Genomic DNA, 15035 nt, shown 5'->3' on the forward strand with positions numbered 1-15035 from the left:
GTGACTCTCAAAATGGAGCCAATGAGATAAGATGAGATAAGATGATTGATAAAAGAATCGATAATGGAATCTGAATCGATAAATTCTTATCAATTCCCATCCCAATTCTCGAGTTATCACATTCACAAGATTTTCAGAAAACTTGACCTCTGACCCTTGACCTTTAGGTTGAGGTCACTGAGATGTGAACTCATCCGAGATTTAATTCTCAAGGTATCGCATTCACAAACTTAGTCCACACCTCCTGCGCACCCTGTGGGGTGATTCTAGAGATGGAAGATCCAATCAGAGCTAATTAAGTTGCGTAGAAAGGCGGGACAAGTTTGAATGCAATCCAATCAGAAAAAGAATCTCCTTGTACAGTAAGGTTAGGTGCAGTCATTTGATGAAAATCTCAATTCTTGAGAGGAAGAGAAGAGCAGACATATGGACAAATTTCAAATATTATATCAATTTGTAAACCATGTGGAGCAACTCTCACTGCTAAAAACAACTCCTCAAACTTTAGATTTTAGTCACTGAATCAGCTTTAGATATAGTCTGCTATAATCTTATGATATATAGTCAACCAGAATTACCTTAAATCTAAGAAAAAACTGAGATGCCTAAATTAAGACTAAAATTAAATTGAAGTTTGGAGCCAAAGTCCAAGACTACAGCACCTGTCATGTCTCAAATCCTGCTGCTCATGTGCGAAATCTGACCTGTGGTGACTGATTTAAGCATGCAGATGTTAGGGACAGCCCAGAGCTGGTAACGTCCTCCTCTTCTTAGCAGACCCACACGTGTCCTTTCATGGGACAGATTTGGGCAGGAATAGAAATAAAGACAGATTCAATAAACTCTTCAAAGTTCATTTTCCTCAGAAAGGCTTTGCGCAACCTTTTTGTTGCAAACGTCTCAAAAAACCTAATTTGTTATAAAAAAAATTAAATTACATTAAAAAATAACACCCACACAACTTTCTGTAGCTCTTTCACCTTTCATAACCAGTCTTGGATTCATCTTCTAAAATCTGAAATCACATCTCATCATACCAAAGCAGCAGTCCATGACCCAGGCAGCACCTTTGAGAAGCAGAAAGGACAGAGCAAGCACCTCTCTGAAGTCAAAAAACTGAGATGTGTAAACATTACCCCATTATTTTGGGGTAATATTATTTGGGTGCGTGGCCTCTTTGACTGACAGGTGGATAGTGACACAGGCAGCTGGAGCTGCTAGCTGTCTGTTAGGATTCACCAGAACTGGACCTCTGGACCATTTTTGTGCTTAAGAGACATTTTAACTTTCAACTTACTTTAACTTTAACTTACTTACTAACTTACTTAATTTTGTATTTGCTGTTTGGTCAAGTGTGTAAGACGGATAAACACTGGAACAGCCTGTCAACACGTAGAAAAAAGAAGCCAGTTTCCTTTTGTTTCCCTCCCCACCATTGTTGGGTTTGAATCGCTACATTTGGGCGCACACTGAGGAGGGTTCATTTGCTCGCAGCTGGAAGATGCTGCCGTTAAAACAGCCCTATTATTTTTTCCGTTGGCTGCTTCTTTTAGCTTCAACCAACATTAGTAGCTAACTTACTCATGGGCAAATAAATAAATAAATAAATAAATAAATAGCTCTAGTAAAAACGATCAGTGAAAAACTCAGCCTATTGTTGATGGTCGATATTCGTCCAATCGCCCAACCTTACCATCCATCCATACATTTTCTTCCGCAATTGCGCAGTGACAGGGCTAACACACAGACAGCCAATCATTCACACTCACATTCACGCCTATGTGCAATTTAGAATCACCAATTAACCTGACCTCACTGAATCCCACTGAACTGAAAGTTTTTTTAATGAAAAAATATTGTGATGTCAATTCTTTATAGCCCATACCACATTTAAACAACAGAAGCTGACCCAAAGTCCTTTAAAGACAGGCATATTTACATTCCAGGTCTCTAAAAAAATCCCAAATCAACATATAAAAAACTGTGTTAACTAATTATTGTGGATAGCTAAAATCATGGTGTTCATTAAAATGTGTTCAGAATTTGGCAAATGTACAATGATTCAGTTCATAAATGACTATCAGCTAGCACTGGCTGATAACTTAGCATGCCACTCTCTCCTGGTCATTTCCTGAAATAATAAACCAACATGGATGGTGCTTAGTGAAATCTTGGTTGGCTATCCGTCGTTTATATACTTCTTTCTCACCACTCCCACACTGTTGTGGGGTATTGTTGGGGTTCCTGATAAAAAACTGATGAGAACTTCATGGTCTGAATTTATTTTTTTCTCCAGAGAAATCAAGAATAAATGTGGGATGAGAAAAACAAAAACACCCCCCATCCCCCACCTTGCTATAACAGAGCCTGAAAATAATCAACTGTCAGAGAAAAAAGACAAATACCACCACCACCCAACCCCCTTCTGTCCACACAGTCCCCAAGGTGGACAAAAAAATGTGAATACTGAGAATTTCACATGCGAAAGGCAGAAAGTCACATGTTGGTTTGTCTGCAGCCAAAAGTGCTTTTAATGGAAGCAGAAAAGAAAACAGGACTGACTGATTAATGCTGACACACACACACACACACACACACACACACACACACACACACACACACACACACACACACACACACACATTATGAACACAAGCGTGCTCATAATGTTTCTCCATGTAGTGTCCAATGGTGGGTGTGGGTTCAGAGGTAATTACTAGGACGTCCATGTTGCTGGGTGCAGCAGCTGGCGTTGGTTAAAGGACGATAGTGTGTCTGTGATGATGTCATCATGTCACACAGCTCTGATCTCGTGATCTAATTCACACTGTGACATCAGCGGGCGATGCAGGTCACTGCAAACATTTTCACGCTATCAGAGCAGCGTTTCAGTGATGCTTACAATAAAAACGTGCTGACGGCGAGGAGCAGAAACACAGCAAACAGGCTCACTTCTGCTTCTTCTTCTGTACTAAATTACAGACTGATTGTTTACATGTGTGTTCAGCAAACACACACACAGACACACATTTGTTTTCTGTACTTGTAGACCCTCACTCACATCATTACCCACAAACTGAACCTGATATCATGCAAAGCATTTCCAGCTCCAGCTGTGTTTCAGTCACCTTCAGCAGCCAGTGCTGCCCAAACACCATGAACACGCTTGTCATTGATTGAAGACTAAGCTAAATGACTGACACTTCCAGTCTGACCACCGCTGACTGCAAATCAAAGTCCAAAGCAGCGATCTGCATGTATCGCTCATGAACTAATTTCCATTAATAAGTTAGAGACTGAAAATATAATTTTCCTCTAAAATGACGTTTGAACTGTCACGCGGAAGTCCCCACAGGACTGTCCCCACTCCAAGGTCTTAAAATGAAATTACTCCTCACAAACATGTAGGAGCACCCAAACACACAGAGGTGAAGTCAGTCATTAACCAGTGAGGATAAAAATCTCAGAATAATTAACCATCATTTAACAAGGAGAACAACAATAAGGCAGGGAGGAAAGGAAAGGAGGAAGGAGGAGTGTCATGAAGGAAAAACAATCAGTGACACGAGAGCAAATGAAGCATCTGACCACAGCTTTTCATCTGATGAAAGAATGAAAGAACAAAGAATGAAAAGAAAAAAACTCAGTTAAGGAAGGAAGCAAAAAGGAAAACTGGAAAATAAAAGAACAAAATGAATGAAGAAAATAATGCTAAATCAGTTGAAGTGTCTGAAGAAGAAATGAAAAAGAAGCAAGGCTGGAGGAGTTGAAACTGGGCAACAAAAGCAGCTGAAAAGCCATCTTCCCCAAGATCATGGATCACCTCGGCTAAAAGGAATGGCATGAAGGAGAGAACGTAAAAGAATAAGTAACCTTGAGATGTCTGCTCTTAAAGAGTGAGCAGAAACAGCGTAGCTTTTACGCAGTTAATTTTAGAGAAAAGGACGAACAGAAAGCAGTGGGATGAGGACAACAACAACTGTTAAAACATGAGGAATGAAAGCAGCAGAAGAAGAATATGACCTCGGCCATTGTCACGGATATCCTGGACCATCGACTTGTAGTTGACGTCGCCCTGGATGACGTGGTCGTGGACAGTGATGTTACGTTTGCCCAGCAGCTCATACAGCCCCTCCACAGCGAAGTAGCACAGCGGATCATCATTGGCGTCCCTGTTGTCACTGAAGATGACCGTGGCGTGCCGCTGCCAGCCAAACATCTCCTGGATCCTGACACCAAACTCACCCAGCTTTTTGTGAGTGGGGCCCGTGTTGGTGACCGCAGCGTACAAATTGAAGCCGATTGCTCGGGCACCAGCTGTCACCATGGGAACATCCCAGTGGGTGGTAAAGCGGGCAACAGGTGAGGATGAGTAGTCGCAGCCGGGTCCAATGAAGGCCCAGGGGTCGTGGGACAGCTTGAGGTCGACGGCTACAAGCGGCGCTATGGAGTCTGAGCAAAAGCCGTCGCGGCTCTCTGAGCTGCCATAAACTAGCCGCAGCTTCAGACCTGGTAGCAACCAGGGGTCAGAGTTCACCTGCTGTAATGCCTGGTAGATGGCGGGCGCAACCCGAGGCCATGCCCATGCATAGTTAGTGTTAGTCAGAGGCAAGATGGCTGCCAGGGTGACCTCCTGAAGGTCCTCCGTTCTGTTGTCAGCAGTTAGAGAGGTTGCAGCTGATTGGGCAGGAAGAAGGACCAGGAAGAGCAAGGGACAGGCCCAGGGCAGCATGATGAAGAGGCGTTAATAGCCTGTCAGACGAGCTGTGGGGAAAATATAACACAGTGTTAATCAGCGTGTCCTGTAGAGAAAATTCAAAACAAACCTTTATTCATCAGAACAGCTACTGAAACTTGAAGCTGCTGGGAATTCTGGAAAGTCTGTGCGAGTTTCCGTGTGGGATCATTGAGTGGGATCTATCCATCCTTCACGTGGCCATGTGTTTGCAGACATGAAGCTGAAGTCCTCCACTGGGCCGGTCCAAGATAATTGCTTGTTAAACAGCAGCCTGACCATGTTTACCGTTTGATTAATGAGTAATGTGAGTGACAATTAGATCTAATCTGCTGCTGTGAGAGTCAGTGAAGCAGTCACACTCTTACAGTCCATCTGTTCCTGGTAACACAGAGCCGTAAAACCGAACAGAGGTGAATGATAAGAGTAAGGTGTGAGGGAAAGGCCAACTAAAGAGTGAAGAGAGAACACATCAGAGTTCAGGGTCCTCTGAATAAAATGAGTTGTTCTCTTTAAAAGCTAAACGAACGCATGGGAGAAGTCTGACTGCATGTTAGGGTTAAGGTTTCATCAAACTCCAAATCTTCCCCGGCTTCCTAGTCCCTTTTGATCAGAGCTGCAGACTCCTTTCAACAGACCACAGAGTTAATCTGAACATCTTCATCAGCTTCTTCCTCACATTTTTCTGCTCTACCTGGGTTTCCTTTGTCATCTTTCTCTGTACCTCATTTATACAGTCCTGTGATAGGGTAACACCTGAGTGAGGAAGCAGATGTGCACGGTTTATCCATTAGTTTCCATAATAAAAGCCTCACTGACATATGGACATACAGTTTCTGTACTGCAAAGCTAACAGGGCTTTTAATTTGAAATAAATGCAGAAAATGTTGAGTTGAGTCACTTTAACAAGGTAGGAGAGAATTAAAAATACTAAAACAGGTCTAATTCATCCCATAAAATACAAGGAATGAGGTAAGCAGAGGTCAAAGACAACACAATGTTAATGGTGACAGCATTAGTTCATCAGCTGTTCCAAACAACGAAGGATCCTTTTCTCGTCTTCTCATCTTTAACAGTTAGCGAACAAAGAAGAGAGAAACAAAACTGAGGTCACGGTGAAGTTTGAAGCCAGGTGGTGTGGCTCCATGACTGGAATCAGTCCACTCGCATTATAGCAACTTGACAGCTCGGATCATTTCATTTGACTTAATTGGCTCTCTTTCATCAAATGCACTCCAGGGATGACTGAATTTCAAGGAGAATGAATAAATAAGCTCCAAAATATGTACCTGATGTTTTATTCAGTAAGAATTGAAACCAGGTCTGCCAGTCCAGGGTGAAAGAAAATGGATGGATGGACGGATGGATTTAAAACTAGGGACTGAGATCATGAACTCATCAGGAAAGTGTGTACTGAGCTCGGCGATCAAGTGAGGAGTGGGCTCATTTTCCCCTAGACTTCTGTATAATCAGACCAAAGCAGTTGCACCCTGCTGGACATTAGAGTGCTTCTGCATTGGCGTCAAGCTTCAGATGCAGTACCAGTATCTGCACCAGGGATGTCAAACCCTTCATTCCTGAGCCACTTACCATTCAAATTCATCAGCTGTGCTGGTTGAGTAAAACCACTCCCTAATAACTCTTGATGCATGCTCAATCATCTGGACATAGTTTTATTAGTGGGAGAAACGTTTCATCACTCATCCAAGTGACTTCTTCAGTCTCAGCTGTAGGTTTCCCCAATCTTTTAAACAGTACATTTGCATAATGACTCAAACTAACTCCACTGGTGAACAATGGGCTGTAAGGTCAGTTTCTTGACGAGCTGAACAAGAGTGACAAAATGTTTCTCCCACTGAAAATGCTACGCCCAGATCAACAGAATTGGGCTCTCCCTAATAACTTTGAAATCTCCTTTATTTCATTTTCTTTAAGTAAAGGGTTATGGTTGTTATGGTGATGTTAATTTGCCTATGATTCCACACATTTAGAGTACAGATGATCTGGTCTCTTCGGCTTTCAGCCTACATGACTCACACCTGTTGTTGAGCTGTTGACCAAAATGTAGGTCCCACTTTAAACTCAAGAATCCATCAAAACGCCCTCACATCCCAGTTTTGAAATGCAGCGTGTGTTTCTGGGTCTGTCCAAATGGTGGGAGGTAGCGCAAAGTAATATGATGTGTGGTCTTGAAATGCGTGCATAGCTTCTCTGTATGTGGAAACAAAATCAGACTTTAATCACCACATTTCTCCACACATATGAGCGCATGAATAAATCTCTGACAGCAGGCTGCTGTGAAAAAAGGCAGCAGGAAATCTGACAGGAAGAAGAAGTATAGGCCAACTTCAGTCAGGCTGAAGTGTCTTTAACACATCAGGATTTTTGATGCTGATTAAAACTTTACTGTCCAGAGATGGAGGTAAAACACACTCAGCCACCCGGTCTGTGTGTGTGTGCCATTGTTGTATATAAGTGTTGTTGCAACATCAGTGAGACTCAAACACATCACTCACGGAACAAAAAGCTGTCAGCACTCAGGTCTGTTTCTAAACTTTCAGCTTCTTTAGGATCAGGATCTGTGCACACATCAAACCTCATACAAAAAAATACACTTTCTCACTTTCATTCTGAGGTGACTGTCCATCTGACCATTGAGTGTCTGTGTGTCCGTCTGTGTGCTTCACATATCATTTTTATTATTATTAATAATACTATTGTTATGTAAAACAGTCAATGATATCGTGGATGTCAAATGCATCATTCTCGCGATCGATTATGAATATTTTGTCCCCTCATGCCCATCCAGTCTCTCAGATGATCGCCCTTCCCTCAGCCTGGTTCTACCGGAGGTTTCTTTCTGTTCAAAGGGAGTTTTTCCTTTCCAGTGTCGCCAAGTGCTTAATGGTTGCTGGCTTTCACTGTTTTGTTGCTGTTGTGATTTGGCGATGTATAAATCAAGTTGAACTGAATGTATTCTTAATGTGGGCTGTTTTGTCTGAAGGCAGATAGACTTCGGTTAAAATGAAGAAGGAAAATCAGAGTCTTCGTTCATTTGAAAGCGTAACCAGGACAGAGACTAAGAAAAGAACTAAAAATAACTTTCTGCTAACTGCTTATTAACTCGCGGCGCCTTTCTCCTGTGTAAGTTCATCAATAGAGGAGCGGCTGACGTTGTTTTACCTGTTCGGCGCTCAGCGCATCTCCGTGTGTCCGCAAAACGACATCCAGCTGTTTTCAGCGGCAGCTCGTGCGGAGGAGGAAGCCTCGTGAACACTCGGTGGGAACTCTGTCTCACCGGAGGCTCACCGGAGGCTCGCGCCCCGCTGCTGCCGGCGCGTTTCCGCTTCTCCGCGCTCACAAACCATCCCGGTGATAATCCAGCCTCCCGCCGTGCGCGCACACTGAGGGGGTGTGGAGGGTAAGAGGGCAGTCCTGAAAACGCGAACTGAAGCGCGTGCTTGAACCTACGTGTATTCAGTTACCAAAGTGACACAGGCTATATATGTGTGCTCGCAGTACTCCCTCCTCGCCGTGCTCTGCGCATAGGTAGGCCTGATAGGCTGAAATATTACTTTTAATCAAAAAACTTTATATAAATAAGCTGCTCTGCGACGTGAGCATGTGGATATGGAGCCCCCTGGTGGCTGTCTGCAGCTATGACAAAACGTCCGTCAGTTGGTTTTATTGATTGGATACCGGCACTAGTCAGTTGATTAGTTAGATTGAACCCCGAGTAAAATGACTGAGGTTGAGGGTGATTATGGATTATAGACAGATGATTGTGATTCTTCCTTCCGCTCAGTAAAAGTTCAACTTTCATAGAATTATCTAACATCAGTTAAGTTAAATGATTGATCAGTTTCTCATCAAACTTCCAGCATCTCTGAACTCACTGCTGACCTTTGACCTCTTTGCAAGGAGAGATTTTAGATTAAAGTTCATTAACAGCCACACATGACGTCACACTGCAAGTCTGTTATTGTCCATAAAGTTCACGCACAACACATATATAGAGAACCAAAGAATGTGTGTGTGTGTGTGTGTGTGTGTGTGTGTGTGTGTGTGTGTGTGTGTGTGTGTGTGTGTGTGTGTGTGTGTGTGTGTGTGTGTGTGTGTGTGTGTGTGTGTGTGTTTTAACAGGATACACCCGGTATACCAGGAAGTCACTTGGAAACACACAAACTCTCCCTCTCTGTACCTCTTCCTGGAAATGATCACCACCCACCCTCATACTCAGACTCTCTTGCTCTCTTTCTCACATGTGTCCTGCCTTCCTCCCACTCTCTCCTGTTAATGAAAACACACATTAATGTTTCTCTTATTTGACTGTAAAGGTCACACTTGAATACAGCAAGTCGACTCCAAAGGAAGTCAGTAAATACAGTTAAGGTGAGCTGTTTCCTCCTTTTATTCTTCTGATTCTGTTAGAGAAGCTTTGCATGATTCCGTATTCAGAATAATCCTTCTGTGTCTGATTCTGGGTTATAGTGCGGCCTCTTCCTCTCTTTTGATTGGTTGTTCTCTGCCAACAGAACCTTGTAAGTATTATATTGTGCTGTGTCTACTGGAGAAAAAAAGACAACATGAAGCTACTGAAAACATGACTTGTGGTTGTTGGTTTGGACTGAACTGGTACAGCTGAAGGCTCAGCTTCATACTGGGATCTTGTGATTCCTGTATGAAGTGAACGCTGATCTGAAAATAGAAACTTTATCTTTTTTTTTCTTCCTTCATACAGGTAAACAAACTATGATGAGATGACTGTGAGGATATCCTCTCTGTGTGATATCATACAGCCAGGGTCGCCACAAGGAGGGGCCGGGGAGGGGGGGGGGGGGGGCACTGGTCCACCCTAGCAAGGCTGTTATATGTTGGTATTATTTTAATAAACATGAGGTTAGAGCGAGAGGAAGACACCCTACAGTGAGTTGAAACATTAACCGTTATTTATTCCTGCATATACTATTTTGCCATTCGTATTGTGTCACTTTGTACAGGGAGTGCAGAATTATTAGGCAAGTTGTATTTCTGAGGAATAATTTTATTATTGAACAACAACCATGTTCTCAATGAACCCAAAAAACTCATTAATATCAAAGCTGAATGTTTTTGGAAGTAGTTTTTAGTTTGTTTTTAGTTTGAGCTATTTTAGGGGGATATCTGTGTGTGCAGGTGACTATTACTGTGCATGATTATTAGGCAACTTAACAAAAAACAAATATATACCCATTTCAATTATTTATTTTTACCAGTGAAACCAATATAACATCTCCACATTCACAAATATACATTTCTGACATTCAAAAACAAAACAAAAACAAATCAGCGACCAATATAGCCACCTTTCTTTGCAAGGACACTCAAAAGCCCGCCATCCATGGATTCTGTCAGTGTTTTGATCTGTTCACCATCAACATTGCGTGCAGCAGCAACCACAGCCTCCCAGACACTGTTCAGAGAGGTGTACTGTTTTCCCTCCTTGTAAATCTCACATTTGATGATGGACCACAGGTTCTCAATGGGGTTCAGATCAGGTGAACAAGGTGGCCATGTCATTAGTTTTTCTTCTTTTATACCCTTTCTTGCCAGCCACGCTGTGGAGTACTTGGACGCGTGTGATGGAGCATTGTCCTGCATGAAAATCATGTTTTTCTTGAAGGATGCAGACTTCTTCCTGTACCAGTGCTTGAAGAAGGTGTCTTCCAGAAACTGGCAGTAGGACTGGGAGTTGAGCTTGACTCCATCCTCAACCCGAAAAGGCCCCACAAGCTCATCTTTGATGATACCAGCCCAAACCAGTACTGCACCTCCACCTTGCTGGCGTCTGAGTCGGCCTGGAGCTCTCTGCCCTTTACCAATCCAGCCACGGGCCCATCCATCTGGCCCATCAAGACTCACTCTCATTTCATCAGTCCATAAAACCTTAGAAAAATCAGTCTTGAGATATTTCTTGGCCCAGTCTTGACGTTTCAGCTTGTGTGTCTTGTTCAGTGGTGGTCGTCTTTCAGCCTTTCTTACCTTGGCCATGTCTCTGAGTATTGCACACCTTGTGCTTTTGGGCACTCCAGTGATGTTGCAGCTCTGAAATATGGCCAAACTGGCTTTTCTCAGTTCATGGGCAGTTATTTTGCGCCTTGGTTTTTCCACATGCTTCTTGCGACCCTGTTGACTATTTTGAATGAAACGCTTGATTGTTCAATGATCACGCTTCAGAAGCTTTGCAATTTTGAGACTGCTGCATCCCTCTGCAAGATATCTCACTATTTTTGACTTTTCTGAGCCTGTCAAGTTCTTCTTTTGACCCATTTTGCCAAAGGAAAGGAAGTTGCCTAATAATTATGCACACCTGATATAGGGTGTTGATGTCATTAGACCACACCCCTTCTCATTACAGAGATGCACATCACCTAATATGCTATATTGTTAGTAGGCTTTCGAGCCTATACATCTTGGAGTAAGACAACATGCATGAAGAGGATGATGTGGACAAAATACTCATTTGCCTAATAATTCTGCACTCCCTGTATGACCCTCACGGTTTCCTGCTACACCCCTGTGCTGTTTTGAATTGGTGTGCTACCCCAATATTTTTAGTGGTCGCCATATGGCCATACATTGAAAAAATTCAGGAGGTGGCCCTGCACAGAGCTTGCTGAATGTAAGATGCTGGCAGTGGTTGGAGGAGCATGAAGTAGAAACATGTTTAATATGAACATCCAAACTTGGAACAGGAGACAGCAGACAGCAAGTCGAGAGGAGCACTCAATCACCGTTAACGGTTCTTTAGTGTCATAAACGAGTCAGAGTGGCTGGTAAAACTTGAGGGTAAATTTGATATGAGCAGCCATGTCTTGTGAAGCCATCTGCGGGAGGATCCAGTCGGTACACAAAGTTGTGCCAAGGCTCAGGTCTGACTCTGCTGTGAGGATGAACGAGGAGATCTGAAAACCAAACTGAGCATAAACAGATGAATGAATTCGAACAACTAACTCTTTTTCCAGGCTAAATGAAGATCTTCTAAATTAGTGACACACCATTTCCTCTCCAGCTTATGGGCTATCTGATTTGTTCAGCAGGTGATGGTTTTGTACCTCTGCAGACTATTTTATCATTTGTTTATTTTTAAGGGATTAGTGTTTTTTTAAACCCTGTAAATAGTGCCTGAAATAAAAGCCATTATTATTTATAGAAATTGTGGAAATTCTTTGTCTGCTGAGATATAATCACACAGAATTAATCTCACAGGGAACACTTGTCACAGGAAACTGATTACACCTCCACAACAACAAAGCCCACAATGCGGGAACAGTGTGACGTCTGGACGTTCGCATACTGTGTGCAGTCATTTCACTGCTTCTGTGCAAAACCAATCCTAAGCACATCAAGCACTCAAACGATAGCAGAAAATGCAAAAGGCACTAAAGCAAAAACTGCTTTAAAAGGTGAGACACTACAAAGAAAAATATGAGTGGCATCTGAAGAGCTTCTTTGACAGCCAGAGGAGTCCACATCTTTTTCACACAGAGCTGCTACCAGCCCAATGTTGTTTGTTAATGAAGTTTTTTAGCTGAAAGGTTTTGTGGAATCTTTTGTTCGTGGAGTCCAGAAAAAATGAAGTCAGATGCTGACCGTGGCTTGGAGCCGAAGAAGGACACAGTTGAGTTATATAACGGCACAAAGCTTCTGGAATTATTGAAGAAGAGTCAGTTTGTGACTGAACGGTGTGGACAAGAGGATTTTTGCAGCCTTATGTCATATGGATTTGGAAAATATTTGTAATTCACAATTGCGTGATCTAAAGTCTGTGGTACACAATTTACTGCAAACTGCATGAAATCTAACGCAGAAAAAAATCTTCTTCTGCCTGTTGTGGTTGTGATAGCTGCTACTAGAAAGGTTTATGAGGGGGACATGTCTTGAGAACAAGTGCATAATTGGCTCAAAGCTGTGAGCTCGTTACCAAAACTCTGTCACAAACGTCTTCACTCAGTTTTCATGCTGTGTTAGAGGCAAATACACTTGTTTCTGCTCCCCAGTAATACTGTATTTTACTGAAACAGGCAGAAATGAACTGAACTCTGAGGGGCACTTTTCTCTACTGAATCTGTAACAGATAAATGCAGAAAATCCATCTTTTAATGAATTGTGTCAATGTGTTAGATTATTGTCTGAATGTTGCAGTGTGCTATAAAAAAAAAAAAACAAACTAAAAACGTGGTGTGGCAAAGTAACATTAACTGTGACAGCTCGTGAGCTGACAGTAAATAATGTTTTTTTTATACATTGTGGAGGCCAGCTGTTCACACAGATTTCAGGTTTATGGTGAAACAGTTTACAACATTTAATTTTTTTTACAGTTTTTCTCGATTGCTAAAACACATTTCTTGAAACTACGCCTCATATCCTCACAACAGTAAACACAAATCCATAACATCTCACTCAATTTCCCAAACATCCTATTTCCAGGTCAAAATGAAGCTCTACACCCAAAACTATTCACTCCTGCTGAAAAACCAAACTTTGCCCTCAGACATCAAACACAAGCCCTCAAAAACACACACACTACAACAGAGTTTTGCACACTGGTACAATTAATTCAAAACAATAGTTCCAAAACAAATAGGTTGCTTATGGTTCTCCCCTTCAAAACCCTTGTCACATGATAAACACAAAAGACGCAACCAATGTATGTACAGTAGCACATTGTCATTCATGTACTATACAGTACAACACACACCAGAAACATTATCCCACCTCAGCATCTTGTCTTTGGTCTGGGTCAGGCCAGAGAATCTCATCCACATCACAGGCTATATTGGCCCCAGCCAGGCAGCGGGGGTAAAATCCTGTTGCATGCCTGATCCACCCCTGGCATGCATCTACTGATATGTCTAGGCAGGCCTCTTCCATGGCCTGAAGGGGTTGAACACGGACATAATGTTCTCGGTCATACACTTGCCGAAAATAACTCCTCTATCGGGTTTAGAAAGGGAGAGTATGCAGGCAGAAAGATATTAGAAAACCTTGGGTTATTGGTAAACCAGTCACGAACCAGAGCAGCGCGATGGAAGCTGACATTATCCCACACAACAACGTAGTGAGGCTGCTCTGGCTGTGCTGGGTTCCCTGTAGTCCAGCTGGAACATATGTTGTCTTAAACCATCAAGAAAAGCAAGGAGAAGCATAGTGTTATAGGGTCCTAGTACGGCATGGCGGTGGAGTACCCCTCGTTGGCTGATGGCTGCGCACATAGTGACATTCCCCCCACGCTGACCAGGGACATTTACAATAGCCCGATGGCCAATTATGTTCCTCCCCCTTTTCCTTCTTTTGGTCAGGTTAAAACCTGCCTCATCCACAAAGATTATTTCATGGGGAACAGGCCGTCCTTCAATCTCAAAGATTCTCTGCAAAACACATAACACAGTAGAGTCAATCGGTACCCTGAACCACAGTTCAAGAGTGCTGAAATGGCAGCATAAACTGCCATGCTGTGATGGTACACAATACTTTATACAGTATGAAAACTCATACCTGAACATATTCCACACGTTGGTTTTTCACTCTGTCAGAGTTTCGTTCGAAAGGGACTCGGTATGCCTGTTTCATCCGGAATTGATTCTTTCGGAGGATGCGGTCAATTGTGGAGAGGCTGATGGCATGTATGCCTCGAAAAAGATGATCATCCTCAATCACTCTCCTTTGAATCTTTTGCAGGCGGATTACATTATTTGCAATTACCATGTTTACAAGTTCCCTCTCTTGCTCCTCCGACAAAAGCCTTAACCTGCCTCCACCAGGTGGTCGTCTCTGTGTCCTACAAAAATAGAAGCACTCATTACTGTAACTGTCACACATTCATTTTACAGGCAAATAATGGAAACATACTGAAACTCAAGACACATAAGTTCAGTAACTTAAATGTTACTGTACAAAGCAGTCTTACTGCAAGTACACCTACCTGTTTTCCTCCCTGAAGGTTCTGATGATGGAGGCAACAGTGAAGCGACTCAAATTTGGTTGTACTCGTTGCCCAGCCTCCCTCATAGTCATCCCATGGACAAGGACATGGTCAACTAAAGTGGCTCGAATTTCATCCGAGACTGACTGTCTTCTTGCCCTTGCTCTTCCCCTTCCTTGTCGCCGTCGTTCTCCACCTCCACCTCCTTCACCACGTCCTCCTCCTCCTCCACCTCTCCCTCCTCCTCCACCACCTTCCTGTTGTCCTAGACCACCTCCTCCTCCTCTTCCACCACATCCTCCTCTTTCACCATGTCCTCTTCCTCCACCATGTCCT

The 15035-nt window shown here is 42.8% G+C and overlaps 1 protein-coding gene and 1 long non-coding RNA gene across 3 annotated transcripts in view; both read right to left on the reverse strand.

The window, feature by feature from the left end:
* LOC308384120 (atrial natriuretic peptide receptor 1-like) overlaps positions 1-8198 on the reverse strand; it is a 35083-nt gene extending 26885 nt beyond the window's left edge. The window contains exons 1-2 of one of the 2 annotated variants that reach the window (XM_080862477.1): positions 7919-8198; positions 4024-4764 (exon numbers count right to left, since the gene is read on the reverse strand). In XM_080862477.1, coding sequence (XP_080718603.1) covers positions 4024-4732 — 709 coding nt within the window. In that variant the 5' untranslated portion in view covers positions 4733-4764; positions 7919-8198. The remainder of the gene's footprint in view (positions 1-4023; positions 4765-7918) is intronic. The other variant, XM_080862476.1, reaches the window with a different exon arrangement.
* A 4695-nt stretch (positions 8199-12893) lies between these two features.
* Positions 12894-14955, reverse strand: LOC308385178. Its single transcript, XR_013969468.1, has 3 exons — positions 14700-14955; positions 14273-14555; positions 12894-14145 (listed from the first exon to the last, which is right to left on the reverse strand). It is a non-coding gene; the product is annotated as an uncharacterized lncRNA (long non-coding RNA).
* Between the last annotated feature and the right edge of the window lie 80 nt (positions 14956-15035).

The sequence above is a fragment of the Rhamphochromis sp. 'chilingali' genome (assembly GCF_963969265.1).
Source record: "Rhamphochromis sp. 'chilingali' genome assembly, chromosome: 17".
In the NCBI taxonomy this organism is placed as follows: Eukaryota; Metazoa; Chordata; class Actinopteri; order Cichliformes; family Cichlidae; genus Rhamphochromis; species Rhamphochromis sp. 'chilingali'.